Consider the following 26,430-nt stretch of genomic DNA (forward strand, 5'->3'; position numbering starts at 1 on the left):
ATCTACATCTTCAATCTGCACATCGACGACGCTTCACGCCAGCAGCAGTTCTTCACCTTTTTCCATTGAAAACGAGATTGCGACCCGACATCGAAAACTACCTATGCACCCGGCTTCCCTGGGGCAGGCAACAGTGGTACCTCGGTACTGTCGTGGGTGTGGGCCCTCCAAAAGCTTAACTCTAAGCTCCTGAACTTGAACTCCTGCTAGAAGTGTCCAGATTCATGTAATTTCCAACCGCAACATTTCCCATAGGGTTTAATAGAGATCCCGACTGTAGTTTAAACACTGCACCCGTCTCCCGTGGGTCCCCTTCCTCCCTACCTTGAGTGGTTTCGTAAGGGGCCAGCGACCCTAAGTGCCCTAGGCACTGTCTTCAGAACTGTCGTGGTTCTTATACCACTTTTTTCATATATGGTTTGGTCCCCCCCTGAGGCCCTGTGATTCCAGTGCTATTTATTGTTGTTTAAATGCTTTATTGAATTGTATCTTTACCTCCAGCCTCACAAGAGACTAGTGGGATTTGTTCTTAGAATAAATACATATATTTTGAATATATACCTGTGTGGACTACTCTTTCATTTGGTCATTCAAGAGGTTATCCATGGTAAAACAATAAGCTTAACACTCCTTCAAGACTTAGCCTGAAGGCTGCTCTCCACAGCTACCACTAGGATAGCTTTCTTTAAAGGTTGTCTTTTAACCTTTCACCTTAAGAGTCGAATTGGACTGGTGCAAGGTGTCCCCTATAACTAGTGGACAGCATATGCCAGGCCAACTTCTCACAAGCTGTTACTATATATGGATATGTTTATTTCTTTATCACCATTGTTAGGCCTATGTGGACTTTCGAATCTTTCGTTTCTCATGACTAGCATGGGAAAGCATCTTACTGTTGCAAGTGTTCAAGGTAGTGCTTAATTTGTAAAATATTAAGTGCCAGGGCTCTGACAAGGAGACCACTGCAGCTTGCACCACCCATCGCCCTTGTCAACGCTGCCAAAACAACTAATAACCATCTCTCCTGCATGTGAATGCGACAGTTCAGATTATTCCAGGTCCCCAAAACTAAAGGAATGGCTGGGGAGGCAGGTATGAGCAATTTTAATGTATATTGTATCCCTAAACAACCGTTGTTCTGCTCATCTCTAAATTAGATGAGAAGCAACAGCATGTGGTACACTGTTCTAAGTTTGGTGTTGACAATTAGGTGCGGGTGGTGAGCACCGGAAACCAATTAAGTGCCAGTGCTGAGCACCGGAAAGCACCGGCTCAAATTAAGCACTGGTTCTAGGTGACATTATGTGAATCTGAGCATATGACAGTCTTTCGATGGTGATGTGATGCTACATCATAGGGAAGTTTTTGGAGGCTTTATAAAAGGAAGAAACCCCAAAGGAGGGGCAACGACCGCCATTCTGATTTTTCCTACTCTCAGACGCTACGTCATACTTTTTCTTTTCCCCTCAAGAGGATGCTATGCTGATCGAATTTTGATGATTACTAAGAACTATCTTTTTACTTTTGGACTGCTTTTCTGACACTAAAGTTGGTAGCCGATGGACTGAAACCTTCTTTGCCAAACCTTTTCAAATTAAATTTCGTTTATTTCTTTTGTTCTATTCTAATGGACTCGCCCATAATGGATTCTAAATCTGAACCCTTTCCCCTTCATCGTAGGATTTAAGCTGTTAAACAAACTATCCTTCATGGTAGTGGGACTCTGTACTGAATTTAATATTAATAACCATCCGATAACAGCCTTACCAAAATGTTTGGCGCTTGAATGCAAGCTGCGATATTCTTAACTGAAATACTCAAAAGATTGCTTTTTAAAGTGAATTTTGAATCTTTAATAATATAACCAAACTAATCTAATATCTGTCTGAGTCAATTATTGAGTCTCATTGGTTCATCCATTTAAACTGTGCTACTTTACTGACGTCTTAAATATGTTGTAGGGAGAATCAACTAGCTCTGTCAGGACATCAAGTATTACTTCTTTTGTTCTGTGTTGCAGAGCTTTTAGTCTGCATAATTCTAGTGCAATTTAAAATCTTCAGGAGGTTGAGTCTTCCAGTTGCAATTCTTTATTTCTACAGCGTGGTACTGAGAGTGGTGTATCTAAATCTGACCTCAAATTTGTGCGTTAGCTGTCAAATAATGGTCTTTATTGGTCAGCTAATGTGGAGTTTTTTCTACCCTAATTTCCACCCCTCCTGGGGGGGGGGGGCGGAAGATTCATCAGAGGATCATTGCTTCTATGCTAAATGGAAATGCTGCAGATTGTCTAATCGCAAAGGGACTAGTGCGATTAGAGTAGTGAGGAGTGTAAGCGTATAATAAAATGTAACCACGCTTGAGCATGACCTCCTCAATGCTGCTGATCGTATTCCCTCAACCTTGCTGCAGCTTTGTACCGCTAACTGTGCTGTCTGATAATTCAAAAGTACTAGTGGAAGTTAACTTCTCTTTAAGGTTCTTCTTATGTCTCTCGGTTCTGTGCACCTTCAAGTCTCTGCATTTCTTTTATTCCTCTTCGCACTAAGAGGCTACCGATGTGCAGGTGTTTGAAGTTGGAAATCACTCTTTATTTACTATGTGTATGCCACAAGATTCTTCTCACTGAGTTACGTGTAAACGCCCCACCTAAGAGCTAGTAGGACGTCAATGTTCAGCCCCTCCCTATCTGGCTCAACTAGGTTCAGAGGAACGCGTCCAGCCTCTTAACATAATCTCGGGATATACTCCAAGCATTCCTAGATGTGCAAAAAGCACACAAATGACACATTGACGTTACCACACTTAATAACACAATTCCACCAATGGTCATAGTGACATAATACAAGAGAATAATAGCTCTCTGATCGCCCACGCTCGACATCAAAACGCTTCCCACAGGGATTCACAACAAATAACACAGTCTTCCGACGAAACACTATCCAGATATATAGCATACAGCCAGAGTTAATAGCTATACAGAGAGATGACACATAGAACTAGAATACCCAGACCCACTAAGAAACCTCACCCTGAAACAACAGTAACAAATAAACACAAAGTAGACAAACATGGGCAAATCGTTTCAGATTCAAACAGCTTTGTTCTACTAAACACGAAGGCAATAGAGACGGGGTCAATAGGCCAAATCCACCCTGGAGCACCCAAGGAGAGCTTTGCGCTACTTAGCAACATAACAGATATCTTCAAAACGTTCAGGCACCCTTGCGAACACTGTTTGTCGCATACAAAGTGAAATATATGGTAAAGAAAAAACATATTGCATACTCTAGTATCCGGCATAGGACGGTAGGCGTAGTGCGCTTCACTTATTTAGGGAACATGTCGACAACTGCAGATTTATAACTTGAGAAAGAAAGAGTACCTGGCACAAGTGACATTTATCTAGTTATTACATCCTATTCCATCTCTGGAGTTTGGTACGCAAAGTAAGAGTACTTATTAGGTAAGCAGTCTCTATAACTCTATAAACAGAAAGACAGCAGCATTAGACTGTCACTTGCAGGCACTGTACAAGTGCAGGCTAGCCAGTGCTTGTCCCCTGCTGCGGCTCCTCCCCAGGGGTGGTGGTCTCCACTGCCCGGTACTAGCTCCTTACCTCTGGAAGACGTTCCACAAGAAGCTCTGGTCAGCGGCTGCGGGCTGGGGTCGATACTGCTGTTGGTAGGCCATGCTGTAACTGAATGAGTTCTGATCCAGGTCCGAGCACTACCGTGAAAGCTGCTGGGGTGTCCCGCCCAATCAGTGACTCATCGCTGCTCCGCCCGCAGCCTGTGCTCGCTGTCTCACTTCCGGGTGCCGCCTGCTATACAGATACTGTACTTCTTGGCTGCAGAGACGACAGCGCTAGGGCCAGGAGTGCCGAGCCAACCCACAGGGGAATGAGGGGCCTACGCTAAGACTTTCCACTATTATTTGCCATCATTTGACCGAAAAACATGAACTTTTGAGGGACCCCAGGCCTGCCAACAGACCACCGCACATCATTAGTTGATCGCATGTTGTGCTCGCGGGTCACTCGCACCACTTTAATATGGCCGCCGCAATACCAGCGTTAGGGTAAGGTTGTGAACATGCAGAGTCCTTCTTCTGATTTCTTATTTACATCATTTAATGGTACTTCATAAATGACGCAAGGTCTACGTAATGGAGCAGTCCTCGGAAATCCCCTGTCTCTCAACAGCAATATCCAAACCCTGATTCATCTGTGTCAACCCAAAAAGATACAACTCGTAGTTACAGCGTGTTGCATCACTGATAACGCACCGACCATCGGACTAAAACAATTTTGTTCTCATACCAAACCCCCCTCACATCTAAAATTAACTGCATAGGCTTCAGTACAATTTGAGTTTTACAGCCCATAGGTTTTGGTGTTAAGTAACGTAAGGAACGGAAAGCCGCAACCCGTGTAACAAATTATACGTAAAAATAATTGGCGTTTTCTCTTTCGGAAACCTATCTGTAAAGAGCTTCATTCATAATTACGTTCATGTTTCTATTTCTATGTAATTACTATGCAGGTAAGGTCTCGTTGGTCGCTCACGCACCCGACTGCGCGTGCCCAGAAGTTCGAGTCAGGGTCCAGGACCCGGGGGAATCCACCACGATGCTGGGAATCAACCTGCTGCAGGTGAACCGCAGAAGTTTTGTTGGGAAGCGATTACGTTTTTAAACAGGTACTCAATTCTGTATGTTAAGCCTATGACTGAGTGTGCGTCCTCTACGATTTCTAAGCCTTCTCGCGAGCTGAGATCCCGCAATATTGCATTAGCAAAAACTAGGCGAATAAAGAGTCGCCCTCTTTGATATCAGACAGCCCTACAGTGGAACAAATTGCCATTAGACTTGCGTCTCATCAAAGATCATTTGGGGTTCAGGAAAAAGCTAAATCATGGTTGTTTAGGACATAATGCTTTCAGGGCCCATACTAACAAATGCCTTCAGGAAACGTAAGGGAGTGGCATTAGCGCCGTGATATCCCACTGGGATGACTGTTGCGCTTAATTAACAACTTCTATATTAGTTGCAGCACATACCAAAACACACAAGAAATGTGTTTATATAAACAAAGCAGGTTAACTCATTACACAAAATGAAAGAGAAATGGATAAGTTAACGTTTCCTTTTTTTCTACTAGTTGCGCCTTCTTAATACCATACTGTTAATTGCTGTTTGGCACAATCAATCAATCATGACATTTGTATAGCGCGCTACTCACCCGGGAGGGTCTCAAGGCGCTGGGGGAGGGGTAGGTCACTGCTCGAACAGCCAGGTCTTGAGCTGCTTCCTGAAGGAGAGATGGTCTTGGGTTCGCCGAAGGTGGGTGGGGAGGGAGTTCCAAGTCTTGGCTGCCAGGTAGGAGAAGGATCTTCCTCCGGCGGTGGCTTTGCGGATGCGTGGTACGGTGGCGAGTGCGTGGCTGGTCGATCGTAGCTGGCGGGTGGGCGTGTAGAAGGTCATGCGGTCGTTGAGGTACTTGGGGCCCAGGTTGTGGAGGGCCTTGTGTGCGTGGGTGAGGAGTCTGAATGTGATTCTCTTGCTGACGGGGAGCCAGTGCAGGTCTCTCAGGTGTCTGGTGATGTGGCTGTGTCGGGGGATGTTGAGGATGAGTCGTGCGGAGGCGTTCTGGATGCGTTGGAGTCTTTTTTGGAGTTTGGCGGTGGTTCCGGCGTAGAGGGTGTTCCCGTAGTCTAGTCGGCTGGTGACGAGTGCTTGGGTGACGGTCTTCCTGGTTTCCGTGGGGATCCATCTGAAGATCTTGCGAAGCATGCGCAGGGTGTTGAAGCACGAGGATGAGACGGCGTTGACTTGTCTGGTCATTGACAGGGAGGAGTCCAGGATGAAGCCCAGGTTTCGTGCGTGGTCCGTTGGTTTGGGAGCGGTGCCCAGGGCCGGGGGCCACCAGAAGTCGTCCCAGGCGGAGGGTGATGATCCCAGGATGAGGACTTCCGTCTTGTCTGAGTTCAGTTTAAGGCGGCTGTTTCTCATCCAGTCGGCGACGTCTTTCATCCCTTCATGTAGGTTGGCTCTGGCGGTGGTGGGGTCGTTGGTGAGGGAGAGGATGAGCTGGGTGTCGTCGGTGTAGGAGATGATGTTGAGGTTGTGCTGGCGTGCGATGGCAGCGAGGGGGCTCATGTAGACGTTGAAGAGGGTTGGGCTGAGTGAAGATCCTTGTGGTACGCCGCAGATGACTTCGGTGGCCTCGGATCTGAACGGAGGGAGGCGGACTCTCTGGGTTCTTCCGGTGAGGAACGAGATGATCCACTCCAGCGCTTTCTCTCGGATTCCGACGTTGTTGAGGCGCTTCACTAGGGTGCGGTGGCAGACGGTGTCGAATGCTGCAGAGAGGTCCAGGAGGATGAGGGCCGCTGTTTCCCCGTTGTCGATCAGGGTTCTGATGTCGTCGGTGGTGGCGATGAGGGCGGTCTCGGTGCTGTGGTTGGCCCGAAACCCGGACTGCGAGGGGTCGAGGGATCCGTTCGTCTCGAGGAAGGCGGCAAGCTGTTTGTTGACGGTCTTCTCGATGACTTTGGCCGGAAAAGGAAGGAGTGAGATGGGACGGTAGTTCTTGAGGTCGGTGGGGTCCGCCGTTGGTTTCTTCAGGAGGGCGGTCAGCTCGGCGTGCTTCCAGCTCTCCGGGAAGGTAGCGGTGTGGAAGGAGGAGTTGATGGTGTCTCTGAGATGGGGTGCGATGGTGGCGTCGGCTTTGTTGAAGACGTGGTGTGGGCACGGGTCGGTTGGTGATCCAGAGTGGATGGTGTTCATCGTGCGGGTGGTGTCTTCGGTGCTGATCGGGGTCCAGTTGCAGAGGGTGGTCGTGGCGGGCTCTGGTTCGGTGGTAGGGTGCGTGGTCTGTGCGTCGAAGCTACTGTGTATGTCGGCGATCTTGCGGTGGAAGAACAAGGCGAGTGAGTTGCAGAGGTCTTGCGAGGGAGTGATGTCGTTGTTTCCGGCGCTGGGGTTGGAGAACTCTTTGACGATGCTGAAGAGTTCCTTGCTGTCGTGGGTGTTGTTGTCCAGTCGTTCTTTGAGTGCCGTCTTCTTGGTGGCGTGGATCAGCTGATGGTGTTTGCGGATGGCGTGCTTGAGGGCGGTCCTGTTGTCTGTGGCGTGGTCGAGCCGCCAGGCTTTCTCGAGGGTGCGGCAGTTCTTCTTGGATTCCTTGAGTTCGTTGGTGAACCAGGGGGTTTTCTTGCTGCCGGGTCTGCTGGGAGGGTTCCTTAGTGGCGCGAGGTCATCGGCGCAGGGGGTCAGCCACTTGGTGAGGTTGCTGGGTGCTTCGTTGGGGTCCGTTGTGCTGGTCGGAGTGTTCTGGCTGAGGGAGGCGGTGAGCTGCTCGGAGGTGATCTTGCTCCAGCTTCGGCGGGGAACCTGTTGCGGGTGGTGGTGGGTCGTAGTTCTTCTGAAGCTGAAGAGGACGCAGCTGTGGTCGGTCCAGTGGAGTCCGGTGGCGTGGCTGAAGGAGATATGCTTGCTGGATGAGAAGACGGGGTCAAGCGTGTGGCCGGCGTAGTGGGTGGGGGTGTTCACCAGTTGCTTGAGGCCTAGGTTGTCCAGCAGGGCACAATACTATATATTTTTTAGCACGAGAGTAGGAAGAAACTGAAAATACACCCACTTCGAACCAAAGCTCTTATGGCACCAAGCAAATGAAGCAACTCATCATGACCCTCACCAGAAGATATCTCTTGTCTCTTCCATCAATCTATCCTTTCATCCTACCCTTTACCTGCTGATGTCCACCATTTAACCTTTACATTTATCGCCTATTCAGTCTTTCATCAATCATTCAGTATTTCACTATTCCGTCTATCCACCCTTCATATCCAAACCTATCCATCTCCAAACCTATCATTTCATCCTTTCGCTCATCCATCTCTTTATCCACCCTTTCCCTCATCCATCAATCCTTTCGCTCATCCATCTATCAACCCTTTCACTCCTTTATTCCATCCACCCTTTCACGCAATCCCTCCTTTCACTCATCCATCATCCATCCTCCCTACCTTTCATTCATCCAATCTTTCACTTATCCACCCATCATCCGCCCTTTTATCCAATCATCCACCCTCTTTCACCCATGCATGCTTTCACTCCTCCATCAATCTGTTCATCCATCCATCTATACATCCACCCTTGCTCACTCATCCATCCATCAACTCACTCACCCACCCTCCCTTTTACGTTATTAATGAATCTTTGTCGCCGAGCAGACGTACAAAGTTCCACCCATTTTCTTTAAAATACCTCCTGAGAGTGTATGGATTCTCTCTCTCTTTCTCGCACTTTTTTCTTACGAAAACAGGCATACACACAAACATAGCAGACACACAAAAGACTAAGGTATGATAAAAGCCATGTTTTCTCTTCACCTACCATGGCTTTTTTAATTGCCACAAAGGCTGGACTGGCTGTAGGCTGATGGCCACTGCCAGGGCACTGACATGATTCCTGTGCTTGCAGGAATGCACAGGATAGTGTGAACGTGATTGACAGCACAAGGCCTGAATGGACCCTGCTCTGTCAAGCACAGCGTGATGGTGAGTAGCTGGACATTATTCAAATGAGCCCTGCTCAATAGCTCAGCTGGGGCTCAGATCAGGGGCTGTAGAAGCGGCGCCTTGGCTGCCAGAGACACATTCCACTACTGTTCACCAGAACAGGCAATGAGCCTACCTTTTCATGAGTACCGGTACTCTCCACGGCAGTAGAGAAGTGCCGGTACTCGGTGATTAATCTAAGAAGTGCCGGTACTCAGTACCGGTGAATACCAGCCAATTTAAAGCACTGGTTGTTGTGTCTTAGTATGTAGCCAGGCAACATGTCAACATTAGTGGCGACGATGATGGGATGATAAAAGCAGATGAAATTTAAGCTTGGAGTCATCAACCCCTAGATGAGTGATAATCATCAAATTATTGAGACCAGCGAAAATGGACTGCCTGAATACAGCACAAGGTCAGTGAAATCCAATCAAAACTATTGAGACCAGCATTATTTTTCTTATTAACATTATAAGCGTGGAACTGATTGATGACTGCTGGTGCTACAAACATGAAGAAGACAAATGAAAGCATATTTTATGCTTTGAAACTGACTGACTGTTGGTGTCACTAGTGCTGAGAAGACATGTGGAAGATTATTTTTTTTAAAAAGGCTCCTATATCTGCGCAACAATATCTTGAACGGCTGGCACTGAATTACATACATTGCTGAATTATTCTGCAGTTGATTGTTGCTGAAATCAAGCTGTTGATATGTGTGACCTTATGCACATCGAATGAAGTCTTTTCCCTCATAGGATTTTAAATAAAAGGAGAAAAAAGAGTGCGGAGCGTGAAGTGAGTTGAAACCCTGACTTGACAAAGAAGATTGCCAGCGTGTATGCCTCTGATTCACTGTGCGCATTGAACGAAGACTTCCTGGCTGTGCGCGTGTGAATTTAATTAAAAATAAACACACAAAAGAGAAGCGTGTGTTTGTATCTCCTGCCATAATTGGGAGTGTGGGCTAAGCCTCCCTTGCCGTGCGTGTTGATCAGGGGTGGACACAGCGTGCGTTTGTGGCTCCTGCAACCAAAGCAAACTCACAGCAGCTCTGCACCTCTTACCTGAATTGTCACTCTGAGGTTCCAATCAACTGACTCAAGTTTGGCTGGTGTGGCTTCATGTACACGTGGAAACAAAAGAACCCTTACAAGCTGTATCCCCACAAAGAAAACAGAATATACTGGTCCTTTATTTTAGATGCAACGAATAATAAATACTAAAGTGTCATTGCATGCAAATTAAGGACCACAATAATAACCAGACCATGGTGACTACTTTTATTTTGTTTATTATTTTACCAAATAATCGATTTTTATTTTTTATTTATTTATTTTTTAGGTACTTGGTAACAATTTGACAACGGTGACTATTTTTATTGTCTTAGTTTATTACTTTAATGAATATTCAATACTGTTGTTTAGCATACATATATTTTCATTATGTGTCATTTTACTAATGTATAATTTAAGAAAGGTTCCAAATGGATATATCATCCATAACTGCTCTACCCAAATTTTTACAAAATCCAGGAGAACCTCCCTTACCATGGGAAGATTGGATAGAATCATTTGACACATATTTAGAGGCTATTGGTGGGGAGGATTTTTTTAGCTTCGCGCAAAGTGGCCATACTTAAACACAATTTAGGCATTGAAGGCAGAAAAGTATTAAAAACACTACCTATTAACACAGAAAAGAAACCCATAATAACTAGTGATAAAACCAACGACAGTGAAGATGAAGAAGTGGTAGAATTTCAGTAGGACACAACGGATAGCACTGAAGAATACATTGAAGTAATAAAAGCATTAGAAGAAAACTACGGCAAAAAAGTTAGTATTGTAGTAGAAAGACACACGTTTTTTTTCTCGGTCACAGTTGCCAGGAGAATCTGTAGAACAATATATTTCTGTATTAAGAACATTAGCCGTCACTTGTAAATTTAGAGACCTTCATGAGGAGATCATAAGAGATCGATTAATCAATAGAACAAACATCAAAATACAAGAAAGATTACTAGACATGAAGGATCCTTCTTTGTCAAAAACCATTCAAGTAGCAATGCGCATTGAAAACACTTCCAAATATGTTAAAGAATTGAGTGCAGAGAAACCTGTATCGAATAAAGTGTGTGTGGTAGAAAAAGATTCAGTCAAAAAGAAGGAAAACAAAGGTAAAAGTGGTTTCATTACGAAAAACAATAAAGTATGTTATAGATGTGGTAGTATAAGACATACAGCTGATTCTGATAGATGTTTTGCTATCAAGGAAAAATGTTATAAATGTAAAAAGATTGGCCAGTTAGCACGCATGTGCAAAGCAGGGTTCTTGCCTAATGCAAAATGAAAACCACCTGTAAATGCCATAAGAGAAAATATTGAGGAAGATTACTCTGACAATGAGGGAGAAGTTGAAGTAATGGTGATTTGTCACAATTCCATAAATAAAATATCAGAAAGTTACAATCCTCCCAAATGTGATGTAGGAATAAATGGCACCAAGATAAGAGTATGGGCAGATTCATGTTCGCCTTATACTAATATAGATAAAAAAGTTTGGGGGAGAATAGGAAAGTCACAAGTTGAGCACACCCGATGTAGAACCTGGGGGGTACTGTGGAGTAAAACTTCCCATTTTTTTTTTTTTTGTATGTACTCTATCCCATAAAGGACATGTGGCCACCAGCAAAGTATATGTAGTGGAAAAAGGAAGGGCACTACTTGGATGGTGTGAACAAAGAATGCTAGGCATGAAACTAGACCCCAATCATCCTCAACAAGTGTTAGTGACTGAGGAGGCAGAAATAGCTAAATGGAACACTACATTTCCCAAACTATTTGATGAGAAATTAGGTTGCTTAGAAAAGTTTGAACACCGCATTGTGCTCAAACGAAATACCATACCATGTGTGCACAAAGCAAGAAGTGTACCTTTTACTCTCAGAGAGAAATTGAAAGCTGAACTACAAAGATTATGTGATGCTCAAGTCATAGAACCCATTGAGTCATCTGAATGTCTCAGTCCGGTAGTTTTGGCACAAAAACCGGATGGAAATTTACGCATGTGTATTGATCGGAGAGATCTCAACCGTAACATTCTTGTTGATGGGTATCCACTACCTCACATAAATGAAATGGTATCTTCAGTAAATAATGAAGAATACTTCTCATTAATTGATCTCTCAAATGCATACCACCAAATCAAACTACATGCATCCTACATGCATCCTCTAGACATCTCACCTCCTTTATTACTCCGGAAGGAGCTTTTCAATTTATCAGAATGCCATTTGGCCTGGCATCCGCATCCGTGGTTTTCCAAAGAGTAATGAGTAGAATATTGGCAAATCTACACAATGTGCTAGTATTCCAGGATGACATATTGGTATGGGGGTCTACCCATGCTGAGCACGACTCCAGATTAATGGAAGCATTAGAAAAACTACAGAGTGCAGGACTAACGGTGGAAATAAAAAAATACAAATTTGGTGTAAAACAGATTGATTATTTAGGACATAAGTTGTTTAAAAATGGTGTCAAACCAAAAAAAAAATTACTTGATGCAATCACAAATGCTCCGGTGCCTAAAGATAAAGAACAATTGCACTCATTTCTGGGTCTTGCGGAATTCTATTCCAAATTTGTACAGCACTTTGCTGACAAAGTTCACAATCTCAGAATTTTTATGAAAAAAGGGGTCAAATTTGAATGGACTGATGAATGTCAAAAGGATTTTCTCTCCATCAAGGAACAAATCGTTAAAGCAGTTTCCCTTAAACCATTTAATCCTTCTCATCAAAGTATAATAGTAGTGGATGCCAGTGCTTATGGACTGGGGGCTGTGTTGATACAAAAGAATTTGGGACATGAACGGGTTGTAGCATTTGCATCTCGTACCCTCAAGGGTGCGGAGGCTACATACTCTGTCATAGAAAAAGAAGCACTGGCATGCTGGTGGGGTGTGACCTATTTTAAGAATTACATATGGGACACACGCTTTGAGGTTAGAACTGACCACAGACCTCTTATCGAATTATTTACAACCAAGGGAGCGGCAAAGGCTACTCCCAGAATTGCCAAATGGTTATTCAGACTTCAAGGTTTCGACTTCTCCTTACAATATGTTCCAGGCATTCGAAATGTTAATGCTGACTGCTTGTCACATTTGCCATTGGAATGCAATGAGGATGAAGTTGACATCAATGATGATTGTGTTGTAGCAAATATAACTGAAGTGTGTAAAGGTGCCATATCATGTGATGAGTGGAAAGAGGCTGTAACAAATGACTCTATCTTCAAGGATTTAATAATTGAGTTATCTAATCCATCTGTATCCAACATCACACTCAAAAAGAAATTTGGGGAATTTTGGACTGTATGGACTGAATTGTCGCTGCTAGATGGTGTATTACGGAGGAATGGCAGATTAGTAGTTCCAGATCGCTTGAAAGAAAGATTACTCAAACTATTACACAAAGGACATGGTGGCATGTCAGCCATGAAGAGGAAAGCCAGAGAAACATTTTGGTGGCCAGGAATGGACAAAAATATAGAAGAACATGTACGTGGATGCATAGATTGCATGTTTTGTGACAAATCTCATGGAGTAGAGGAATCACCCATAACATCAACCACTTTTCCTAGCAGATCATGGGAAAAAGTAGCCATGGACATTTGTGGTCCATTCTTAGCCAAGGGAATTGTCAACAAATACGCATTAGTATTAATGGATTACCATTCCATATGGCCGGAAGTAGCATTCACGGGGGACATCAAAGCACGTAATGTCATAAACTTTTGTGACCAAATATTCCGCAGGAAGGATTTCCTAGTACCTTAATCACAGACAGTGGTCCACAGTTCATTTCCAGTGAGTTTAAAACTTATCTAGCCAACATGGGTATCACTCCCCATACCACTGCTGTCTATAATCCTAGGGAAAATGGTCTTGTGGAGAGATTTAATAGAGCCTTAAAAGAATGTATACAGTTATCTGAACAATCTGGTGAAGATTGTAAAGAGGCAGTAAAGGAAATATTATGGAGTTATCGCACTACACCTCATTCAGTCACTAGGGAATACCCATTCAAACTTCTCAAAGGTAGGCAACCGGGTACTAAAGCTGCTCCTGTGTAGATGTTCAAGGACTTTTCACGTCCAGTTTGTAAGAAGAGGCTAGAAAGTAGTGTAAAGTAATACCAAGACAAGTATGTGCACAGACACAATGATAAATTGAAAAGAAAAAATCGCAAATTCACATTTGGAGACTGGGTAAGGACATACAGTGTAGGTGTACAAAAAAAGAGGTTTATCAAAATGGTCTGTTCCAAAATGCATAAAGAAGGTTAGTGGCAACAATGTTTGGCTGAGTGATGGTAAAGTGTGGAACACACGATGTGTGACCTTATGCAACAAAGTGGAAATTGATACCTGGTTGGATGGGGATGGCAGCAATCAACTAAACAAAGGTTGTGACACTGTAAACAATGACAAACGTGTCAGGAAAATACCCAATTGGCATAATGATAATGTGACTTATTAATTGTCCAGATGTTGTGTTTTATTTTATGTATACAATGAATTTCACATATTGTTAACTTAACTTATGAATTTGTTATTCCTTAAATTGTAATATATATTTTCTTTTTTTTGTTCTTTAAGGAGGAAAGATGTGTTGTGTCTTAGTATGTAGCCAGGCAACATGTCAACATTCTTTCCATAGCAACCAGGATGCTTTGTTCTGAGTTGGCTGGGAGAGAAGAGCTGGCAGTTGCAGAGAGAGGACCTGTCTGTCTAGGGGTTGTACATGTGAACTTGCAATAAAGTTCTTCTTACAGATATCTGTCTGCGCTTCTTAAAACTGGTGACAGTAAAAATTCAGGACAAAGGGTAGTTTTTACGGGCACATCTGAGAACGTCGCATTATTTCAGAGTAGACAGTTGGCAGGAATACAACATAAAATAAGTTTATGTTCTTCAGTTTATATTATGAATTGGAGTATTGAGCAAACATTTACACATAGCTGGAAGTATTTAAAGATGAAAAAACTATGAATGATGGTGCCAGAAGCAGCGCTGTGTTTTTGAACGTAGACTTTGTGTTCACTGGCAGTAGCACTACTAGAGTGTGAAACAAAGAAAGAAATAATGGTGAGAAAGTTGTGTATGTGTGTGTGTGTGTGTGTGTGTGTGTGTGTGTGTATATATATATATATATATATATATATTCACTGAAAAAACCATTGGTTTCAGGGGTGTTATAGTTAGCTGGACATTTCCATCGTACAAAACCCTAGAAATTCCCCTGTTATAGTTAGTTCAGCTAACTATAACTCGCGCCCCCGCAATACACTGCTGATGACGTCACATATTACATCACTCATGACATGGTCAGTGACATCACTGATGACATCTCAAATGACATCACTGATGACGTCATCCATTGAGTATGTGTTTCTGAACAGTTTTATTATGTTTAATATATATAGGAAAAGGCCTGTTGAAAAATAAGTGGGTGTACAAGTGTGTGAATGGATGATTTTCTAGGTGCGTAACTGAGTCTATAAGTGAGTCATCAAATGTATCTTACTGTAGACTAGTGACTAAACTGTGTGAATGTCTGTATGTGTCTGTGTGTTGGTGTATAAGTGTAAAAGTCAATGAGTGGGTGAGTAGTTATTGGTATTGGAGTATCTATGGTTGTCAAAATGGCCGTCTGAAATTTTGAGTCGGTGTATCAAAGGTTATATTAGGGTGTGAGAAGATGCACTAATTTGTCACATGGATGATGTCATCAGTGATGTCACTGACCATGTCATGAGTGATGTAATATGTGACGTAATCAGCAGTGCATTGCGGGGGCGCGAGTTATAGTTAGCTGAACTAACTATAACGGGGGAATTTCTAGGGTTTTGTACGAGGGAAATGTCCAGCTAACTATAACGCCCCTGAAATCTATGTTTTTTTCAGTGAATTTCTAAGGGTTTTTAAATGCCAGTTCCTAACTATAACGCCCCTGAAACCTTTGTTTTTTTTAGTGAATTTCAAAGGTTTTTTAAATGCCAATTCCTAATTATAACGTGCATGAAACCTATGTTTTTTTCAGTGAATTTCAAAAGTTTTTTAAATGCTTATTCCTATCTTTAACTTATCTCTGAGGTTATCATGTTTAATGATTTTGTTCGGATTTCTATATTTTTCAAACTCAGCGTGTCAATTTCATAATTTTTTTTGTTTTTTTAATAATTTTTTATCACCATTTTTTAAACTTATTTTTTCAATTAATTCTTTTAAAAATTAAAAAATATTATTTGAATTTAATGGGTTTTTCAAACATTTTTTTATATTTTTCAAAATATTTTTTTAACTATATGTTCAAAACTTTGTTTATATATTTTTATCCATGTTTTTGGATCCGCGCACCCTAAGTGCAGCGTTCCCAATCCCTACGCGATAGCATCCGTGCATGGTATGCGTTGGGTACGTGTTTAGTGCGCGATCGCAATGTGACCGGTACGCGACTCCCAGCCTATACGCGACACGTTTGATGTACGTAACGCGACTTTTACGCGCTTCCGCGATGCGTCATCTGCGTCTATGATGCGGTGGATGCGCGGATCCCGCGAAATATTTTATATTTTAAAAAACACACATATATGTATTTCATGTGAATATTAATTGAAGACAAACTCTAAAGTAGTCTTAAAACTAATATATTTTTACATCTGCACTTAATTTATCACATGGATGACGTCATCAGTGATGTCATTTGAGATGTCATCGGTGATGTCATCAGTGATGTCACTGACCATGTCATGAGTGATGTAATATGTGACGTCATCAGCAGTGCATTGCGGGGGCGCGAGTTATAGTTAGCTGAACTAACTGTAACGGGAAATTCTAGGGTTTTGTACGAGGGAAATGTCCAGTTAACTATAACACCCCTGAAACCAATGGTTTTTTCAGTGAATTTCTAAGGTTTTTTAAATGCCAATTCCTATCTATAACTTATCTCTGAAGATATCATGAAAAGCATTCTTTTTTAAAAGTAGGGTGCACATTAGTATTGTGGAAAAGCATCATTGTGATTGGTTAAGAAAAAGCAGTTTCAACGTGGAGTACATGTCATAGGATAAAATTTGCTCAGCTCAACCACACCTGCTACTTGCATTTGGAAGGCACTGTTCCAACTTAAATCGTCAACTTTTAACCTGCATGTGTCGTTAAATGTTCAAGAAAATGTTACAAAAAAATATCGTAAAGTTTTAAAAAATTGATGAACTTTTAACCTGCACGTATTGTAGAATGTTCTAGAAAGTGTGTTGATAGAATACGTTGCACTTCTGACTTCTATGTGTTGTTGAATATTAAAAAAAAGTTTTGAAACCTAAAAGAATCGAGGAACTATTCTAATTTATTCTTTACATGTATTTATGTGTGCAGCAACAAAATTATAGACACAACAGCACTAGGAAGAGGAAGAAGCAGGGAGTGGGGGGAGGGGGGAGATGGGTAGAATGTCACACATGCACAATTAAGTACAACACACATATAGACTAACAATGGCCAAAATGAAACACACCAACAAGGAGCACAAGTCACACAACCTGCCAACATCACACCACTGAACGAGCATAGAGGTGAAAACCACACATTCATACAGGATGAGATGCCCAGCATGTGGCACATGGTCGAGTTCACTGTGTGTTATGTTGCCAAACGGCTGCTCCTCCCTCCCACGAGCTCCCACACTTTTGTACGGTGAGCTGTTGTATCTCATGCACTCGTACGGCACGCCATTGTAATGCCTATTTGCGCATGTCCTGCTACATTCCAACTACAACATCACAGTGCCGTTTGGAGGTGGTGCATGCCACTTTACAACATCGACTGCTGCGGCTCTTGTAACAGGCCACACCAGAACACAGAGACACACTTACCGCACTTCCTGTACACGGACATGTCCGAGACACCCCGTTCCCCTTGCCGGATAGGCACACCCCTGCACTGACCTGTGAACAACAGACCAGCACATGCCAGTTGTGCATGCAAGAGGATGCGTACGTAGCTACACATCCAGGCTCACTGCCAACGCTGAGGTGACAGCACACTGTGATGTTGCAGGGATCGTGCCTATCATGCTAAGACAATGACCACAGGGACACACTTACTAAGATGTGGGTTTGGGGGGCATTGGCGGTCCTGGAGTTGTTGAGATGAGTCTTCTGGCCCTCATGGGTATCCCTGTATCATGCTCATTGACTCCATGGTACCTGTGGGTGTTCTGGTGTGGCTCTTGGCTGTGTTCCCTTTCATGGTGCAGGTAGTTGTCCTGCTTAACACCAGCAGAAAGCAGGTGTAAAATCCCTGGTGCTAACGTGTCTTATCGCCGGAATTTGTTTCGCATTGCAATTGGTGTGAAAGTTGTGATGTGATTTTTTTTCGTGTGCACAACAATATACGAACTGAGCAGTGTATCTCGTAAAGATCCAGCACCTGACGCACTATTCCCAAGCAATATAAATACAATGAGATTTCTTAATAGATTTTGTGTGTACACTGTAAGTGCAGCCAATACCTCAGTGCAATGCAATACAGGATTTTAGTATTTAGAATAAATCGCAAAGGTGCACCTCATGTCTTTTTGCACGGGAACGGCTACTCTCCATTTCATTATCAGCACTTTAACGGAAGTAAAGTTGGGATAAATCTAACACACTATTCAGAAGTTGGTGCAAACTGCAGATATCACTAGTATTCCAGCGATAAGTGCCCCAAAATTTAACACCATGGTGGACTCCATCAAATAACAGTAATAAGAACAAGAAAGAGTCACACAGCAGTTAAGAGAACAACCAAAAACATTATTATTATTTTTTCAAACTTTATTTTTTTATTAACATAAATATAAACGATAAACTAATAAACAAAATGTAACAACAATAATACAAAACAACAAGGCGGAACACTCCTGTGGGAACCACGGATGTCGACGACACACCTGGAAAATCAGAAAGATTGTTTAAAAAAAAACCAACATGGTATTCTCAACAAAATGCCACAAGAAACAAATCACAGATATATAAAATGTATACAGCTAACAAAATTTTATAAGTTTAAATTACAAAAACTGTAAATGTTGCCGCTTTAAAATATTTACAGAATCTGAGGAATTATTTTTGCAGAAGGCACCACGCCCACAACGTTTTTCTTCAGCGGTGAAGACATTTTTAACTTTTTCCAAGGGGCAAACAAAGACCAATGCCACCTTCTTCATTCGCAAGATTTGCCAAAGAGTTCTGTTACGAGGGGATCCTAACAAAAAATACTCGTGCGGCACAGCAAGTATGATGAAACACCGAAGTACCCTTCATCCAAACAATCTTGCACGAGAAGAGAGCAAACAGATGAGAAACACTCCTGTTCTGTATCTGTAAAAAAGAATCACAAATAAATGTATATTAATAACTTTCAAATTTATACTATTCCATTACTGTACAAACACATTTTATATAAAAACTGACTAAGAAACTATAACCCTGAACCACAAGTGTGACGATCGTTAAAACACTACATGCATAGTGCATACTACTTTGAAGCAGTTCATGCCCTAAAGCCTACCTCACTAAAGGACTACATGCTAACTGACTAAATGATTACAGTACTATAAGGAGACACACTGGGTGAGTGACAGGGTGTTTGCTAGAAGAGTATGAATACTAACTAGGGAATTGAAGGTGTGAAACACAACTGTGTAGGTGATTAGAGGACTGCATCCATACTGCATAGGCATTTAAAGCAGTCCATGTGTTAAGGCCTGGCTCACTGCATGACTACTTGGGTACTGACTGAATGATTATCGTACAGCAAGGAGAGTGCCTAGGTGAATTTATGAGTGCTAGGCTTTTCGCACAGGGAATGGATTAGTACTTGGTACTGAATGGGTCACTAGAGGAGTGCAAAGGCAGTCACAAGTGCTGGACTGTATGTATACTGACTAGGAAATTGAAAGTGTGAAAGACAAGTGTCTAGGTGGTTAGAAGACTGCATGCATAGTGCATAGGGGTTTGAAGCAGTCCATGTGCTAAGGCCTGGCTCAGTGTATGAATACTTAGGCACTGACTGAATGATTAGAGTACTGCAAAGATAGAATCTTGGTGAATGTATAAGTGTTTTGGTTTTAGCACAGTGAATGGATTAGTACATGGTGCTGAATGGGTCACTAGAGGACTGCAAAGGGAGTGACAGGGTATTTCCTGGAAGTGTATGGATACTGACTAGGGAATTGAAGGTGAGAAAGACAATTGTGTAGGTGGTTAGAGGACTGCATGCATAGTGGATAAGGGTTTGAAGCAGTCCATATACTAAGGCCTGGGTCACTGTATGAGTACTTGGGTACTGACTGAATGATTAGAGTACTGCAAGGAGAGTGCCTGGGTGAATTTATTAGGGTTTGGCGCAGTGAATGGATTAGTACATGATGCTGTATGGGTCACTAGAGGAGTGCAAATGGAGTGACAGGGTATTTCCTGGAAGTGAATGGATACTGACTGGGGAATTGAAGGTGTGAAAGACAAGTGTGTAGGTGCTTAGAGGACTGCATGCATAGTGGATAGGAGTTTGAACAAGTCCATATGCTAAGACCTGGCTCTGTGCATGAATACTTTGGCAGTGACTGAATCATTAGAGTACTGGAAAGAGAGTGTCTTGGTGAATTTATAAGTGTTTGGGTTTTGGCACAGTGAATGGATTAGTACATGCTGTTGAATGGGTCTCTAGAGGACTGCAAAGGAAGTGACAGGATGTTTCCTGGAAGTGTATGGATACTGACTAGGGAATTGAAGGTGTAAAAGACAAGTGTATAGTATGTTAGAACACTACATGCATACTGCATAGACATTTGAAGCAGTCTATTTGGTACTTAGAAACTGGCTAAATAATCAGACTACTTCTAGGACAGTGCTTAGGTAAAACTTTTAAATGTTCAGTTCTGCCACAGTGAACAGAATAGTACATGGTACTGCACCTTAGTGGCAAACCCTGACTCATTTTATCAATGCATAAGCAAAGACTAGCTTCTAATGCTACAAAAACTTGACAACATGAGAGGTTTTAAATTAGTTATCTGTCTGCAAGTACACAATGTTACCAAATGCTTCTCTCTCAGTGGTTCTCAAATGCACACAGACTCACAGTGTGATTCTAGACAACAACCACTATACCTAGGAGTTTACCAAAAATCATTCACTACTGTGGAAGTGGTAAGCGAACTGCACACAATCTTCATATTTCAGGACTGCACTTTTATGTCAAAGCCTGACTCATATAATCAAAGCATAAGCAAAGACTGGCTTCTAATTTTGGCTGTTACAGGTCGCTTGAGTTTAATGGTACTTCCTTTATGGGGATGTTGAATGGTATTGCCCTTTATAATGGAATTGCAGTTCCCACAGTTATGGCAAAGTACTGTACCTTTAAAAGTCGTGTCTTTGAGATTAGTTGGTGAGGTTATGATTTGTTTCAGATTCCTTGACCGTTGGTATGCGAATCTTGGAGGTGTGTCAGATGGTCTGGTAATTATTACATACAATGCTCTGGAACTTCAATGGGCAACTGTGCCGCTCCAACCTTTGCCAATCTGTATATGTATCGATTTGAGTTGGATCACATTTTGAATGAACATGAATGGATTGAGAACCTTGTTTTATACAAGAGATACATCGATGATATTTTCATCCTATGGCAAGGATCTATTACCACATTAGAAACTCTCATTCAAAGACTGAACACAGTCGATCATCGAATCGAGTTCACACATACGATCAGCACGGATTCCATAACATTTTTGGACACTAGAGTGACCAACAACAATGGAACTCTCACTACGCAAGTGCACACCAAATCCACAGACCGCAACAATTTATTACATTTCCACAGTTTTCGTCCAATCTTCTCTCAAGAAACATCTACCCTACTCTGTTATTAAGACTCAAAAGAATATCCAGCATGGATGAGTTATATAAAGAAAGTAGAGATACATGTATTGAGAAATTTGAACATCGAAAATATCCTACACACATTTTGGATAATGCCATTCTGAAAGCAGACAAGCTTACACGTCAGACATTATTAAGGCAGAAATCTACTAATCGGGCTGAATCCAGAAGCGTGTTTGTATCAAAATTCTTCATTCAAAGTTACCTAATTTAAAAAAATCATCTTAAGATATTGGCCAATGCTCGGTACTGAAACTGACTTCAGACATATCTTGGAGGTGTGTCAAAGATTCGCATACCAACGGTCAAGGAATCTGAAACAAATCATAACCTGACCAACTAATCTCAAAGACACGACTTTTAAAGGTACAGTACCTTGTCATAACTGTGGAAACTGCAATTCCATTATAAAGGGCAATACCATTCAACATCCCCATAAAGGAAGTACCATTAAACTCAAAGTAACCGTGACCTGTAAAAGCCAAAATGTTATCCTTGTAGCTTGGTTTACGTGGGCAAAACAGAGCGAAAAATACGAATAAGACTTAACGAACGTAAGAGTAACATTCGCACTCAACAGGCCAAATCTCCGATTGCCAATCATTTCCAACTTTTTCAACATAACATCAGCCAACTCCGTTTTTATGTCTCGCACCTAGCGTTGCACTGCGCAGCAGAAGATATTTAGTAGGTGAAAAACGGGGAATCTAAGCTGACCTAGGAATCGCACACACTCGTGCGTTTCCTTTTGAGCTACCCCATTAGCCTTTGCGTGCGTCTTATTCTAAAAGACTGCACACAATTGGCCCGAGGCGGGCGCATTGCTCCGCCCATGGCCTATTGGTGTCTATTACGCGCTTGGTGCGTAATACACACCAATAGGCCATGGCTCGCAGTGGCACGCGCGCACCACTCGTGGGCTTGTCCTCTTTCCACGCACGTTTGAGGAAATACATTTTGTTAAAAGTTATGAACAAAACCCCTACCATTTGGCGAGCTCAGACTATAGTTTGACAGTGCAACAGAAAAGATGGTTTGTATAATGATAGTTTCTGTTGTGTCTGTGTGGACAGTGCCTGAGGAGTTAAAACGGGAGAGCTGGCTCAACTCTGTATTCAGGCATGGGTGCTGTGTCTATCTGGCACAGCGCCACCTATCGTTGAGATGCTGCAGGCAGCCTTATGACATCATGGAAGGTTCTGAACTAGGGCTCTGGGGACACTCGTGGGTCACGTGATGTGTCCGCCCCTCCCCCACGGGACCTAAGCTGAGACCGGCCGCTGCAGCAAGGACCGGACCTCAGCTGTCAGATCCACGGCTGCAGGGGACGTGCGGAGAGCATTCATATCCCTGGGAAAGACCGGGCTCAGGAGACGCAGGTTCCGGCCCAGGAGAGACAGGACCCGGGCTGACAAGGGACACCTTTTCCCGGTGACCGAAGTCAGGCATCCTAGTTCCTTTGGGACACTGGCGGAGGGCAGCGGAACGCGGTCATGAAGATGCACTCCCCCTGGGCTCGCTTTTACTCCAACAGCTGCTGCCTGTGCTGCCATGTACGCACCAGCAGCATCATCCTCGGAGTCTGGTACCTGGTGAGGAATGCGAGGAGCTTTGCATTAGTGCTTTAGTTTACTCCACTGCCAAACACCTGCCATAATGTTGCCTTCTATTATTACACGAATGAGTTACCTACTGCAATAGCGCACAAAACTGTTACACTGATGCCTCCACCCTTTACACTACTGCCCCAGCCTTTATTGCCTTTTGTTGAAACCTGTTACGTAAATACCTAGTGCAGTTAACTAATGCAGCAACCTATTGTGTTGCAGTATTTATATAGTGCTTACTTACTACCCTAATGTGAGACGCTGCAGTGCTGATCCACACGGCTAGCACTCTGCACCGTGTAGGGTTTGTGGTGGTGGAATGTGTGTTGTCTTTGTTTTGAGCTCATATGAGATGTGTTTTCGGGTCGTGTGTGAGTGATCAGAGGTGCACATATTGTTTTAGGGCGCTGCGTTCAGTGGTGTGAAGGATGACAGTTGTGTGAGTGCGAGATTCGCCGTGGTGACGTGCTGGCATCTGTGATTGACTCTGCACGTTCCATTATTATTAGTTTTCAACTGTCAAGTAATGAACGGTCTGACAGCGTAGCTAGTCGGACCCTGCAGGAGTGGACAGTCTTAGAGTCCATGACGCCATCTTGGATTGGGACTTTTCGCCCGCAACTCCCTTAAGCAACGCTGACAGAGTCAGCCAGCTAGTATTCTGGTGCCAGCGTGTTGCCGATTATCATCTCGACGATACGCACGTCATGTTCGAGTGAATTAATTTACGAATCCTGCATGTTGCTGTGCGCACTTCACGGATACAATTAATTTTTTAAGCTCGTGTGTTGCCGATCTCTTCGACGATACACACGTCATCCCTGCATTTAATAAAGCGTCACTCCTCATGAGCTAATGACTTAAAGACTTCAATATTACAACTCATTATTATTATTATTTTAAAAGCCTCTTGATATCTACATGCATATCTTGCTAACAAGTTGGTGCCTCTCAGCGAACCAGTAAGCCTCTGCGATAATGCAAAGGTCATTACAAATTCAGTAATAACCTTTGATAACTTGTTTACTTATTTATTTATTTATTTATTTTAAGAAGAGGAGGAAAAATAAATTAATAAATAATAGTGGGAGAAGATCAACCGATAGGTATATTAGTAAGCAAGTAAATAATACTCACAAATGGCCACAAATGCTCAACAGATTACCCAACCCCCACCATTTCTTAGCAAACCAGGTAGCCCTCCAATCAACTGGATTGAATAGTTTAGACTTTGAGAATCACCTTGTAGCTATAGATGCTGACCATTATTCTCCTGCACGCAAATTTGCTTTACTCTTCGGTTGCCTGGGGCAAGCGGTACAAAGAATCTTCGATAGTATTGTCTCAATACCACCTCCATCGTCACAGTCTGGGGATAATCGATGGAACGTTTACGTAGAGGCCGTTGCTCAACTTAAAAAACAATTTGACGAGGAGCCTAACATTATGCTAGAACGTCACAATTTTTACACTCTGAAGCAGAAAGAAGAGGAAAAGGTAGAGGAATACATTTCCGCTCTCAGGGTTCTGGCTACTACCTGCGGTTTTGGCCCATTAACTGACAATTATATTAGGGACCAATTCGTGTTTAATTGCGCATCGCGTAAGATTAGAGAAAGAATTTTGAGTTGTAAAAACCCTCCATTGTCTGAGGTTATTGATCTGGCTCTAAGCATCGAGCGATCAACTATTACAAGTAAAGTCATGCAAGCCGATATCAAAACTGGAATCAACTCTATTAACTCTAATGAATCGGAACAGGAGAATACATTGGCATCAGTCAATATTAAGTCTAAAAGTTCAAAATTCGTACAAAAGAAACAAAATGTATTTTGTTATAGGTGCGGATCCAGAAACCACATTGGTAACTTCCCTGGGTGCCCAGCGGTTAACAAGCGGTGTGTGATTTGGAAAAAAATTGGTAATTTCCAAGGGGTTTGCAGGAATACTAGGAAACCGATTAATATTTAATGTATTGAAACTGAAGTCGATGCATGTACAAATTCTGTGAACAATATTATTGTAACATTAGATTGTGGAAGTTATTGTATCAAGGTTCCTTTATGTGTTGCTTCAATTGATAACATTTCTTTGCAGGTTATGGCCGATTCGGGGTCACCAATAACCATTTTAAGGGACACAACATTTTATGAATTTTGGAAGGACAAAGATTTACTTAAGTCTGATGTATATCCCAAAGCATTCGGGGAGAAAGACATAGATATGTTAGGATACTTTTCTGGAAGTGTACAATGCCTGGGTAGAGAGACAATAACTAAAATTTACGTGGCAGAGAAAGGCAAAGACATAATTGGTTGGAAGGATTTAGCCCGCATGGGGTTATACTTAGTTCCGGGGGATGAGAACCCGATTAAGTTGGGAAAATTACCCATTTACAACATCGATTCAATAGAAACAGAAGAAGTCACGGGTAGGGTGCTTAACCTCTTGAATGAATTTAAACCCGTTTTTAGCGAAATGGTTGGAAAAGTTAAAGGGGTGGAGCATCATATTAAGCTGATTCCGGGAGCACACCCAATTGCACATAAGGTTCGCGCGGTTCCCATGAGCGTTCGTGAGGATCTTAAACTCACCTTGAAGACTTTATGTGAACAAAGGATTATAATTCCTACGGATTCTTCGCAGTGGGTGGCCCCCATCGTGGTCGCATGGAAAAAATCCGGCGAGATCAGACTTTGTGCTGACTTGAACACACTCAACAAGAACATAGTTCTAGATTGCCATCCACTGCCCAGAATCCACGACCTACTAGCAAACCTAGGGGGGGCGAAATGTTTTTTTTTGATTGACCTTAGGTCAACGTACCACCAAGTTCCATTATCAGAGGAATCTCGATTTAACTACATTTGTGACTCCGTTTGGGGCGTATAAATTCCTCCGCCTTCCATTTGGGTTATCATCAGCGAGGAGCGTGTTCCAAAAATTAATGGATACTCTTTTTGAGGGGATTGTTGGGGTCCAGGCATATTTGGACGACATTTTAATTTATGCTAAATCTCTTGAGGAACACAATGAGATCTTAAAACGGGTCCTTACTATATTGAAGTCTAGAGAGATGCCGGTGAGGGCAGACAAGTGCAAGTTCACAGTACAGGAACTTGAATACTTAGGGCATACGGTGTCCGAGAATGGAATTAAACCGAAATTCTCAGTGATCAGAGCTATAGAGGAGGCAAAAGCTCCAATCGATAAGGACGCATTGCGTTCATTCCTCGGTTTGGCAGAATACTTCGCC

The 26,430-nt window shown here is 42.7% G+C and overlaps 2 protein-coding genes across 4 annotated transcripts in view; one reads left to right on the forward strand and one right to left on the reverse strand.

Annotated features, from left to right (window-relative positions):
- The window catches only part of PDCD6 (programmed cell death 6), a 123,017-nt gene extending 119,168 nt beyond the window's left edge, over window positions 1–3,849 (reverse strand). The window contains exon 1 of one of the 2 annotated variants that reach the window (XM_085606912.1): window positions 3,620–3,849. In XM_085606912.1, coding sequence (XP_085463038.1) covers window positions 3,620–3,693 — 74 coding nt within the window. In that variant the 5' untranslated portion in view covers window positions 3,694–3,849. The remainder of the gene's footprint in view (window positions 1–3,619) is intronic. The other variant, XM_085606913.1, reaches the window with a different exon arrangement.
- Window positions 3,850–3,948: 99 nt separating this feature from the next.
- The window catches only part of PIGM (phosphatidylinositol glycan anchor biosynthesis class M), a 173,083-nt gene continuing 150,601 nt past the window's right edge, over window positions 3,949–26,430 (forward strand). Inside the window, exons 1-2 of one of the 2 annotated variants that reach the window (XM_085606909.1) lie at window positions 3,949–4,080; window positions 4,545–4,700. The gene's annotated coding sequence lies outside the window, so the exon portion shown is untranslated. Of the gene's footprint in view, window positions 4,081–4,544; window positions 4,701–26,430 lie in introns of those variants that run through there. The other variant, XM_085606911.1, reaches the window with a different exon arrangement.

Source organism: Triturus cristatus, chromosome 5_2 (genome assembly GCF_964204655.1).
Source record: "Triturus cristatus chromosome 5_2, aTriCri1.1, whole genome shotgun sequence".
NCBI classification, from domain to species: domain Eukaryota; kingdom Metazoa; phylum Chordata; class Amphibia; order Caudata; family Salamandridae; genus Triturus; species Triturus cristatus.